The 12,046-nt window shown below is 39.2% G+C and overlaps 1 protein-coding gene across 13 annotated transcripts in view; it reads left to right on the forward strand.

The window, feature by feature from the left end:
• Positions 1-5,140: 5,140 nt before the first annotated feature.
• The window catches only part of plekha7b (pleckstrin homology domain containing, family A member 7b), a 139,274-nt gene continuing 132,368 nt past the window's right edge, over positions 5,141-12,046 (forward strand). For 4 of the 13 annotated variants that reach the window (XM_055201422.2, XM_055201408.2, XM_055201433.2 and 1 more), the window contains exons 1-3: positions 5,144-5,421; positions 5,520-5,596; positions 5,762-5,819. In XM_055201422.2, the coding sequence (XP_055057397.2) occupies positions 5,339-5,421; positions 5,520-5,596; positions 5,762-5,819 (218 nt within the window). In that variant the 5' untranslated portion in view covers positions 5,144-5,338. Of the gene's footprint in view, positions 5,422-5,519; positions 5,597-5,761; positions 5,820-12,046 lie in introns of all 13 variants that reach the window. The other 9 variants (XM_055201395.2, XM_055201421.2, XM_055201471.2 and 6 more) reach the window with 4 other exon arrangements.

Raw genomic sequence — 12,046 nt, forward strand, 5'->3', positions numbered from 1 at the left:
GCCAGATATTTGCATAATCTCATGCGTAATCAGAGTTTAGTGTTAAGAGAGTGTCTTACATGTATTTTGTGAACGTGAGGATCTCTTTTACCATAAACAGTTTTGACGCGTATGCAGCAGGCACTTATTTTGACAAAACACGTGATGCACATGGTTCACATGATGCAACACACACATATTTTGAAAATGCAACCAACACACATGACACTTCGAACACATATTTTGAATTTGCGCCCCTCGGATGAGCAGTCACGAGCCGCCACTGCTCAGTTTAAAGAAAAATGTGTGTGAAAATTTGGATATTTAGTTTATGGATATTTTAAATAAGAGGAAAAATATAAAATGAACCAATACATCAGCCATACAGTGCCACTGTGACTGAATTGTCATGTGACAAGCTTGATGGTGCATTATAAAATAATAGTTGCAATAAAAAAAACTAATAATGTGGAGTAATTTTTAAATACTATTAAGTAATTTAAATATGATTCCTTTTCAACACTATTAACAATTTTAACTAGTTTGAGGTGAAACTCCTCGAATTTCACTCCCGGACTATTTCCAGTCCAGTTTATATTTGATAATGTATTAAGAACATTAATAAATAAACATAATATACTTAGGCTTCTTTAAAAAAATGCTTTTAGCCTCAAGCTTAAGGTTCAGTCAGACCATGTTAAGCGAGCCCTTACTAAGAGCACCCCAATAAATGAACAGTAGCCTACATGTACAGAGACAAGAGGAGGTTTTTGAGAGAGCTGTCCACTGCAGATCATTTTTATTCTGCATGCAGCAATTTAACTGCAGTTGCCTCAGTATAAACCTCTCCTAAGAGAGATAGGTAACACTGAGTCACCTTGCAGTATTGTAAACTGCTGGCAGTGGCGAGGAAACCATCAGCAGTACTTCTGCTGCAGAGCTGTGCAGGACTGCAGCCCATCGCTGTGCGTCTGAGATAAGAAAAGAGTAGATTGAAGAGTAATGGTATTACAAAAAGCCTAATTCTCTCAAGCAAGCTTATTAGCCAGTCTGTTTCGGGCATATGGGTGTTTCATTAAGACAAGTTGGGGGGATGAGATAGAAATGTTGGCTGGGTGTCAGGTCCCGCGGCACTGGTGTGCTGGTGTACGGTCACAGTCACAACACGGCTGCTTTGATGAACTTGTCAGTCAAAGCCAATATCAAGGTGCCCTTGGCAGATGCCATATTTTTGGACATGGTGGAAGGAATTTGAAAGGAAACTGATAATCGTGGCTGTATACTTTCACTGTAAAAAGTTTTCAGCGTTATGTAGATCAGTTTACAAGACTTAAATGATTTGTGGTGTGAAAGCACATGCACCGAAACAAATTGCTGCCATTACTGTAAGTGGAAGCTTAGTCGCGGATGGCATATTTTTCTATTGTGTGTCATCAAACAACTGTTTTGTCTTTAAATCATCCTTAGAGGGAAACATTGCATCTAACCAACAAAAGGCACGCAGACAAAGGTTTTCCTGCAGCTCCAAAGGGATTTGTGCTAAAATATTTATATGGCTTTAAAGTGTTTGATGTAGATATACCACTGGGGTCAACGGGTGGTTTTGCCAAGAACAAAGTCTAAAAACAAAGTGTAAATCAGGGATACAAGGGAAATTTTACTTTGTGTTCAAGGTTCACAAAATCCCAGTCAATCCATGCTTCTGTACCAGCCAATTCCTACCATACGGTGACACTTATTATTAGGGGTCAAGCCCAGAATGGGCGAAGACCCCTATTGTATCCGTTAGTTTTCTTATTGTATCCGTTAGTTTTCTATGGCAGCCCATAGCAGCGTACATAGGAAAGTTATGAAATTTGACACGCTTATAAAGGACTGTCCAAAAAGTCTTCACAGCTAATTTGGAGTCTCTATCTCAAACCTACTAGCACTACCAACAGTCCAAAGTTGCACTTACGTTTTTGCTTATAACTTCTGATAGGTAAGGCCTAGAAACAAAATTCTGATTCCTTGGCTCAAGCCGATTCGAATAGACCACATTACGTCAATTTTCGTCATGAAAATTTTTCCGCTATTTTGAATTATTCGTAAAACGTACTTTTGTGAACTTTGGCCTAGAGCTTTTGCCCGATTGCCATGAAAATTGCTATGTACCATCTAGAGACACTCATGGCAAAAAAGTTCTTAAAAGAATTTCGATAAACCAATCCGTTGTCGTATAGCGCGTTAACAAATTTTACGTAGAGCGTAAAAAACAGGTTTTAGTCTGTATCTTCGCCAATCTTATGTCTATTGACGCGACACTTGGTAGCTGTGATGCCAGTCTGGATCTGAGGGGGCATGCAGAGTTTCGTCACAGCGCCACCTAGTTGTCAGACAAATGTTTTACATGCTTATAACTTTGGCTGCGGTCAACATATTTTCATGGGACTTGTTTCGTAGAAGTTTTGAATTGTTGCCGAGTCTAACGATACCAGACATGCCAGGATTCGAAATAGCGCTTAAAAAACACACGCGAATATCTCTGCAAACGTTATTCTGATCGACTCGAAAACGCCATAGGAAGAACAATGCATTACCTTTTGAACAAAAACCTCTATTGGCATTATATTAAAATTTTCATCAGAAATGCCCGAAATTTACAAATAACGAAAAATTACCTTCAAATGTTGTGTTTTTTACACTTAAATGGTTATAACTCCGCAACGAAATTGATTTATTCACCAGATTTGATACGCTGATGTATGAGCAAAGTCTGAGGCCACGCAAAAAATTGGTATGCCTGCACTAGTTGGCCTTATAATTGAACAAAACCTTTCATATCAAGCAAGCCCTATGGTCATACAACTATATCTTTGTTAAACTAAAGTGTATAGTCATGAAACTAGCTAGATGTAACACAGTCATGACCTGATGTTGCATGCACAATTTTGTCATTGCCCCACCTAATGGTTTAATGGCTATTAAATGCCTAAAACTACTGCAACACCGCATCTAAAACCATGACTCATCATGGACTATTCGTTTCATGGCTTGGATTATAATCACTGGTGGATGTCAATTTACTCTCTAGCAACCAATGAGAATACCTTATCAACCGTTTTTGCAAGAGCTTTTTCTTTGCATCGTAGAGACATGGGGATCGCCTGTTTTGACTCATTTAACTTTTTGTAACATATTGTGTTACCCATGTTTTGCTACTGCAAACATCACTCACATGTCCTTCAGTGCTCTAATGATTGTCAATAACAGAAGGACGATTGCAGTAGACAAGAACATAGATTATTTTTGTTGATTACTTTTGTGTTTTGTCATCTAAAATCATTAGGTTTACATAGGTTCTTTAGTCTGCTTATCCAAACTCAACTTTACACCCTTCTGTCTGTGCCCTTTTCGGCTTGACCCCGGTATTGCTGCTTGCAGCTGTATTTTTGCTAAAACATGTTCCTGGATCAACATCAATGCTGGTCCTAGAACAACATTTCTATCAACCATTTGAACAAGATTGCAAACCAGTCATCAATACAATATTTATACAAGCAATTGAACCATATGTGAGCCTCATTATATTTAAACCCAATTGGGATGTAAATTGAATTTACTGAATCCAACTATGAAAGGCCCATTGCATTTGACCGTAAGCTGTTTTCCACTAATACAGTCTTTGTCTTGTAGTGCATTGACACATGCAGCGTGACTTTGAGCTGTGCACTGAGCTGAAATTTATGGCAGGACGGGTTTGGCGCAGTATTACTGTAATGTCATAGTTGAGATGGCTCAATCTCTGTTCGGTCATAAGCGATGGAGCCAATTAGATTGAAACCCTCAGTAAAAACTTCTCTATGGTGCACAAGAACATTACGATCTTCCGTACATTAACTTAAGTCTGCAATAAAAACAACCTTAAAGGTTGATTTTTCCTTATAGCTTTAATATAGGCTGTTTTTCACAATGACAACCCCTTTCACTGAACACGTGTCTTACAATATAAGGTCAACTATCAGCTAGACAGACTGTGAATGGCTATAAATAGCATAGCCTAGTAGAAGGATAATCAGTTGTTGCTGCCATTGGATTGTTTCTTTTGTTGCGCCTCTGCCCTGCCCTAGTGAGAGGCGTTTGGCCAGGTGTGTTTGTTATTGGTTATTATTACTAAGAATGCAAGGGAGAGTCTTTAGATGTGAGTTTCATGTCAGATATGTCATACAATGAGTCATAGTGGCACGTTTGCTTTCATGAGGAGATGGTTCCTTGGCCAAATATTAGCTCAAACTCAGGTGTCAATTTACCAGTGTTGTGGAGAGTTAATATTACGTCACAAAACGTTTTGCTTTTCATTTGACGTTTAAGGCTTTCACATTCCTGCACAATGAAGTAAATACATTATACATGAAGTGTACAAATGTTTAAGTGCTGTGTAAGGGCTTTGGAATGCTTGGGTGAAGCAATAGTGTATAAAAATGAAACCCTTTGGAGAATTTCAAATACAGTTTCGAATAGGAGACAAGTGATGTGTTATGATTTCTTAATCTGACCTTTTCAGCTGGGGAAAGAGTAGAAGAAACTCTTGTTTAGACAGGTTTAACCTGACTAAAATACTCACCTTACACTTAAAAATAAAGGTGCCAAAGAAGAGTCTTGGGAAAGGGTTTGAAGTATAAAAAAAAGTTTCTTCTTTGGTATCAAACATTTTGTAGCACCTTCATTTTGAAGATTTAAGTTATTTGCTACTTGCAAAAACTGCTGTTAACAAATAGCATAGCCTGCATGTATAACCCTTTTTAAATAGGTATTTTTCTCCTTTCTCTCTCCATATTTCAATAGGTATTGTCTTTAAAAACTGAACTGTGTTTGCTAACTTTGCACTTCTCATATTATTGCCTACCCGAAGGTGAATCGTTTTATTGTTTTCCTTATTGTTGTTGTAAGTCGCTTTGAATAAAAGCGTCTGCTAAAATGCCTAAATGCAAATGTATGCAAAATGTTGACACAAATAAGTGGCGCTAACACAAATCTATTATTACAAAGTATCCAACTTTGGCTGAATTGCGCATTAAAGTTTCATAACGCGCGTGTGACCTCGGGAATGTTAATCTTTGCAGGTTTCAAAGTGTAACTGCTCTGCGTCAGTACATGCATATGCACGGACTACGCCGCTGTCCTGCAATAAAAAAAGCGCAATCGCATGGCATCCACATTTATGATGTCCTCGTTCTTTTCTGTCGGCTTATGAACTGGGACAAAGACTTTCACTAAGTTTGGCCTGCCCCTTTAACAGTAGTGCAGCCCTAGCGGCGATTATCGGACCGTCCGATTCCTTGGAAACTCTGCGGCGCAGCTCTTACTTCAAACCGGGATCATGGCGGCTCCGCTCGGGCGGGACACACTACCTGATCACTGGTCCTACGGAGTCTGCAGAGATGGCAGGGTGTTTTTCATCAAGTGAGCAACCGGCGATGGCTTTAATCACGATCTTGTATTTAATCTATCTCTCATAATCCGCAGCTTTGGGTCTCGTAACAGGTGTTTCTGTTTTCCAGCGACAAAACTCGCGGCACTACTTGGCTCCATCCCCGCACTGGTGAACCTGTCAACTCAGGACACATGATACGATCAGGTAGGGTAATAAAACAAGGCTTTTTGCCCATTTCTTCCTCAGCATGAAGTGTGTTTAAAGTGAGGGAAAACGCGTCCTCTGCATCATTGATGATGGGATACTTTCTGTTTCATCAAAACTTGCGTAGACGCATTTGGACTTCTGTACAAACATTTCTCTCCGCAGATTTACCGCGGGGATGGGAAGAGGGCTTCACAGAGGAAGGCGCCAGCTACTTTATAAAGTAAGTGATTGTAAATTTTTGTTTGTCCTTGTAAGACCGTGAGGATGCGAGTGCAACTGCAATGCCCTCCCCACCGAGCGCGCGCTCACGTCTCTATACCTTCACGTGTCAGACAGATAGCTACTTGGTGCTTGTTGTTACTCCAGTCAGAGGCTTTAATGCATTATTTATGATAATAAATGTATAATTTTAATCTTGATTGCGGCTTAAAGATTGTAAGGACTTAAAGGAATGGCACCAGACAATATATATCTATTATTTATCCATCTATCCCCCATTTGTAGCTGTTTGTTTTGTTTAGCCCCATTGGGACTACAGCTCATCTATGGTATCATGTTTATATGGAACATATATAGCTGTTTTTATTTAGTAAAGAGAAATGTGAGAAATGTAAAACATCAGTGTGAACAGTGGGAAATGTTTAGTTAAAAATCTCGTAATGAATCTCAGTTCAAATCTTGGTTGATTGCACTTTGCCTTGTAATAAAGTAACAGGGCTCATTTAATTGCATTTTTTATTTGACTAAATTAACTAGTTTGAGCTTAATCTGTAATTAAAAAAAGTGCTATTTTTAACACCCACTCACCAGCAAGAAACCCTTTTTCCACTAGCTTTAACTTTATTCCAACTTGTAAACATACGTTTATTATTATAGACTATGCTTATTGTACAAACTGTGGTGCTACATAGCACTAAAAGCTTGTAATCATAGGGGAACCATTTTTAGTGCTATAGCACCAATGAAGAACCATACAGAGTCACTTATGGTTCTACAGAGCACAATATGGTTCTACACAGGTGCTATATGGCACTTAAAATGGTTCCCCCATGAACCACTTTTAGTGCTATTTAGAACTCATTTTGTTTTTAGAGATGATGGCTACTTGGCAAAATATTAAATTCTCTCTCGTTTTGGTAAATCACTTGGATAAAGGTGTCTGCATGAATGAATAAATGTAAATGTTCAGTTTTCAGTGGTTGAGGAGACTCGTTGGCAGGCAGGATGAGAGCAGCCAATGGCTGGGAAGGATGCATAGCGATATGCCTGGAAAAAAATGACCTGCTAGGACATTAATCATTTTAAATGAGAGTGGCAGGCGGAAGTTAGAGCGGGCGCAGTTCTGTAAAAGTGCCGTGAATGCATGTTAGAGCCAGGATTTGCGTTAATAGACTGGCCTGATGATGATGAAATCTTTGCCTCTTCATCTATGTGCATTTATAATGCATTGAACATAAAATTGTTTTTGCCTGCTGGCCTATACAGTTTTGCTGGCCAATCTCTGCTATAGGTATGATGACCATACACGTAAATGCTTTCCAAGTTAATGCTGTACAAATTTATTAAATACTTTCTTGTAAATGAGCCAGATCATGCTTTAAAAATGATTTCACTGTAAACAAGTGGATTCTATTTTTAGTATTTCCTGTGTAGTAATTTCCATATGTAGTATTTTCATAACTGAAATGTTACAATGGAATGTGCTACTAACACATTAATACAGCCATATTATCACAGAAAAAATCTTTTCACTATATGAAGATCTTTGCTATGTATAGTTTGCTTGAATTTATAAACCCTACTATATTGATTTTATTAATACAGCAGCGCTTGTTTTTTGTTGGTATCAACACTTTGTTTTAATGGTACCTTTCTCTGATGACATATAGAGCGCAGTTCATAATAGCAAGTAGATCTATTTGATCTAAGCTGTATGATTTTAACAAATAGCGGATAAATGTGGACAGTTGGCAGAATTTTTCATCATTATTTCTGCAGCTGGGCTGGTTGATTATAGAGCTCGCTACTGTTTACAGTCCGCCAACATGGGAGCCAGGCAGCCCATTACCTCTCTCTCTGCCCACTTAATGGGGGAAATAAAGGGCACTGCCCAGCAGGAATGGATGGGACTTGCCATTAAAATTCCCCTCATGTGCTGCAATGTGCAGGACCTTAACCCTGCCCATTTAGCTGATGGTGTTCCCTGCTGTCTGTACGTATGCTTGTGTGTGTGCCCATGTGTCCGTGTGATGACAGAGATGTATGGCCCAATCACATACCCAATTCATAGTGACTTGGCTGCCCAAAGTCATTTTACCCATTCAACTCCATTGAAAGTGGAAGCAGCAAGCAGAAATCTCTATGCCCATCAATACTCCTCATCATAGCCAGGTTATCTGGTCATTCACTTTCTTTTGCAATATGATCTGTTCCACATGACATTTAGGTAACACATGTGAACATTTATTTGTTTACCTAAACGTTTATTTGCTTATGATATCTGCAGCTAATCATTTGCATGCATTGGTGTGTTCAATAAGTCAAACCAACAGCTGTCAGAGAACAACATACCGTACTTTCCGGACTATAAGCCGCATCACTCAAAAATGCGTCATTAAGACGAAATAACATGTATAAGTCACAGTGGACTACGTTGCGTTTATTTAGAAAATTATTTCACAAAATCTAAGCCGAAGAACAGACATTTAATCTGGAAAGGCAAGTTATTCGACTAAACAATAGCAGACAGAACAGCAGGCTTAATAGATGTCTGTACGTTAAAGTAATATCAGTTATTTAAACGATAAACCATAGCATACAGAACTTAAGGTTGAATAGGCTAAATTAAGCGAACAAGCCAACTAGCGTAAAGTTTGCAAACTCGTCATTCAACATCACTGAATCCATTGAATTACTTAAATATAGAGGCAGCACATAGCGGCTGTAGACGGTAATGTTGTCTCTTGCCTCATAAATGTCAAAATTAATTAATACTGACTTACAAGGCGCAGCTGACTATAAGACGCAGCACCAGCCAAGTTATGAAAAAACTATAAGCCGCGTGGCTTACAGACAGAAAAATACGGTATGTGACCTTGCATTTTACGCAGTAAAACACAAAAAAGCTGTAACATTGTACGCAATTGTGTAGAAATCCTATTGTATCCATGTGTGTTTGTCTCTGCTACCAGTGGCCTTGCAGTGGTTTGCTGACTGTAGGTTTGCAGTGAAGAGATATTTATTTGTGGCTTAGCATTAAATTCGCTGACTGTGTTTGGATACAGTGATGGATTTTGCGGGTCATTGAGAAATTTCCCTTCGCAGCCTTTGTGAATTGCACATGATGTGAAGTTTTGATAAGACGTTTTCTGTGTTACTTCTAAATTGTTTTATATAAGATAAGCTTTGCTTGTCTTGCACACTGACAGCAAACTGCAAAGCAGTCATCTTCCTATAAGAAAAACAGGACAATCACACGACAATCTCAATGCTCAGCTCATGTGCCCATGCAATCTACAGTGCATTAGAGCCTCGCTCTCTGTTTTGCATCTAAATAGCACCACTTTCCCATAAAGCTGTTTATTTGTTGGTCCAATGCACCACTGGTATCCGACCGGCAAAATGTACCCTGACAAAGCTGCTGTAGTGAGAGGGGGTGTTTTAAAGGTCAAAGAAAATGATTTTAGAAATGACAGTTTTATTGTGGGCCATGTGAAGAGACTCATTGTGCTGGGTCTTGCCATAGTCAAATACTGAACAGTGCTGCTCTGAATCTGTAGAGAGCGAAATGTCAGGACTGTAAAATAATGCACTGATTTGTTGGCCTCAGTCAGTCATTACGTTTCCTGTTTTGATCTTCCTGGACATTGTCTTGGTGTCCTTTTGTGTTAACGGTGGAAAGGAGAGCGGATTGCCTAATTTAGCATTTTTAGGTATTATTTGTGTTTGATTCCAAGTACCTTAATCTGCCCATTTTATAGTTGAAATTCTTGCATTGCTTACTCTGTAGTTATTCAATTCAGTTATGCCAAGGAATTGAGCATGCACCAATGCACCATTTGTGCCAGGACTGGCAGTCATAAGTGTCTGTGTTTACTCACATCACCCCTCAATTCAGTGTTTGTTGCCATCTTGCTGCAGTTTTATGAATCAACAGTCACGACAGAAGACTGTAAATTGTTGGATGTTGTTGAATGTGCATCAGTAGGCAGAGAGTGATGCCCAGACTGTCCTTGAGACAAACTACCCTCACAAATTCATTATTTCTGCTGATGTGATTATTATTTTCGTAGCTCACGGGGAACTACTATGCATCCTGGATTATTATTCGAAGTTAATTTGATATACTGCAGGCTCGAATTAATATATGTCCCTTAAAAGCGTACATACTGTAGCTAATGCTTTCATGTCCACCAAGATTTGATCTAATTAAGAGGTATTAATGGGAGGAAAGGGTCTGAGATGTCGGCGCCAGGGTAGAGACGCATATCCTCCATCACTGTACCGTATGCAATATCCTTACTTGACCTTTATAAGACTTTAATGACAGGTTATGACACATGACAAACGATCTCAGATCCTAAAAGGTCAGCTCATGGTGAGGAATATCTATTGAGCTCTGTGGACATCAGAAGGTTTGGCTGACTCATATAGAGTCAAGGTGATTTATCTCGGTTGCCCGCGTTGGCGTCTCAGACTCGAGGAGTGAATGGCAGGAGGCTTCCGCTCCATGCTGGACGATCAGACGTGTGAGGAAAAGCATTTGTGTGGAGATGTCACTTTTCATCGCATCTGTCTTGCTTCAGCAGCTTTTCAAGTGGGTCAAGGGTCAGCAGCGCTGTTCATCAGATTGACGGTTTGTCCTTCCTCTCACCAGGGGCTCATATTGACAGGTTCACAGATGAGAGATCTTTACCAGGACAGTGAGATGACTCTGTGAAGTCAGATCTTCAGTGTGTATTCTGAGGCCTCAGTCAGGTGGCTCATAACATTGTGTCAGTGGTTACTATGGTGATGGGCTAAAAGGCTAATCTGGAGGAATTTCCTATGGTTTAAAGGGATACACAAACAATGTTTTTGACCTCCTGGATTGTTCCAGGAATTGTTGAAGGGTAGGTCACCCAAAACATCATATTTGTAAATGAAATACAAAAGGAAATGTACTTTTTTGGAGCTTATCAGTAGAAGTCGTCATTCAAATTTTGTTTAATGTAAAGAACACTCTGTTCTGCAGAATATACAGTTATAGGGTTTGAAATATCACATGGGTATAATAATGACAGAAGTTTCATATTTGAGTAAACAGCCATTAAAGTGAGGGCTGAGAAGCATATGAAGTGAAATTGAGGTGATTGTCAAGTATGGTAGCATATAACTCGAAATGTGACCTCTGCATTTAACCCATCCCAGTAGTGAACACACACACACACACACACACACACACACACACACACACACACACACACACACACACACACACACACACACTGCAAGTGGTGACACACACACACACACTCGGAGCACTGAGTATCTATCCTTGCAGCTCCCGGGGATATGTGTGTGTGTGTGTGTGTGTGTTTATGTGTGTAATATTGTAAAATATTGCAGTCAAAGCATGGGGAACAAACTTTTTACCCGTAAGAAGCTGATGAACTGACTTGATTGTTAAATTGTGCTGAGTCACTAAACTTAGTACCTTTACTTAAACTCTGGAGTAATTGTGAAGTGTCTAAATTCGCTGAGTCGGCTGTGTTGTAGACGAACAGAGTTAAAAAAAAAAAACAGTTTACTGTACCTAAAATAGAATATTAATATATCAGACAGGTTTTACCTTTGCTGCAAAGGCCTGTTAAATGTAGTATTTTCTTCCCACAGGTTTCAACTTAAGCTTTAGGTTGAGGTAATTCACCTTAGTCAGGAAAGACATTATTTTTAATTGAATTATTGTTGAGGTATTAAAGAGCACCTATTGTCAGATTCACGTTTTTAAATTTCCTTTGGTGTGTAAGTGTGTATTTGTACATGTTGACGATATGCAAAAGGTACAAACCCCAAAGTAAACAATGACGTGAGTTATCGTCTCTAGCGTTAATCTCTTTTGTTGGACTACAACAAACACACAAATTGTAGTAGGGCTGCATGATAAATCGAAAAAAAGAATCACGATCTCGATTCATACATACACGCCATCCTCTTTGTAAATGATGGCGATTTTCTTGCATGTACAGTATTCCTGTATTCAGATACTGTGTTCACGTATTTACATTGCAACAATCCAGATGTTATTACATTTAGACTTGCTTACACTCACGCAGTGTAAAACCAAACCCTATTCATTCACCAATCAGACCCGATCATTTCTCTCCTCTCTTCTCCTTATTTGCGGCGTTTGGCTGTCACTTGCGTGACGTGGAACAAAGCGGCAAACCTAAACACATCAATTTACTT

The sequence above is a fragment of the Misgurnus anguillicaudatus genome, chromosome 21 (assembly GCF_027580225.2).
Source record: "Misgurnus anguillicaudatus chromosome 21, ASM2758022v2, whole genome shotgun sequence".
Lineage (NCBI taxonomy): Eukaryota > Metazoa > Chordata > Actinopteri > Cypriniformes > Cobitidae > Misgurnus > Misgurnus anguillicaudatus.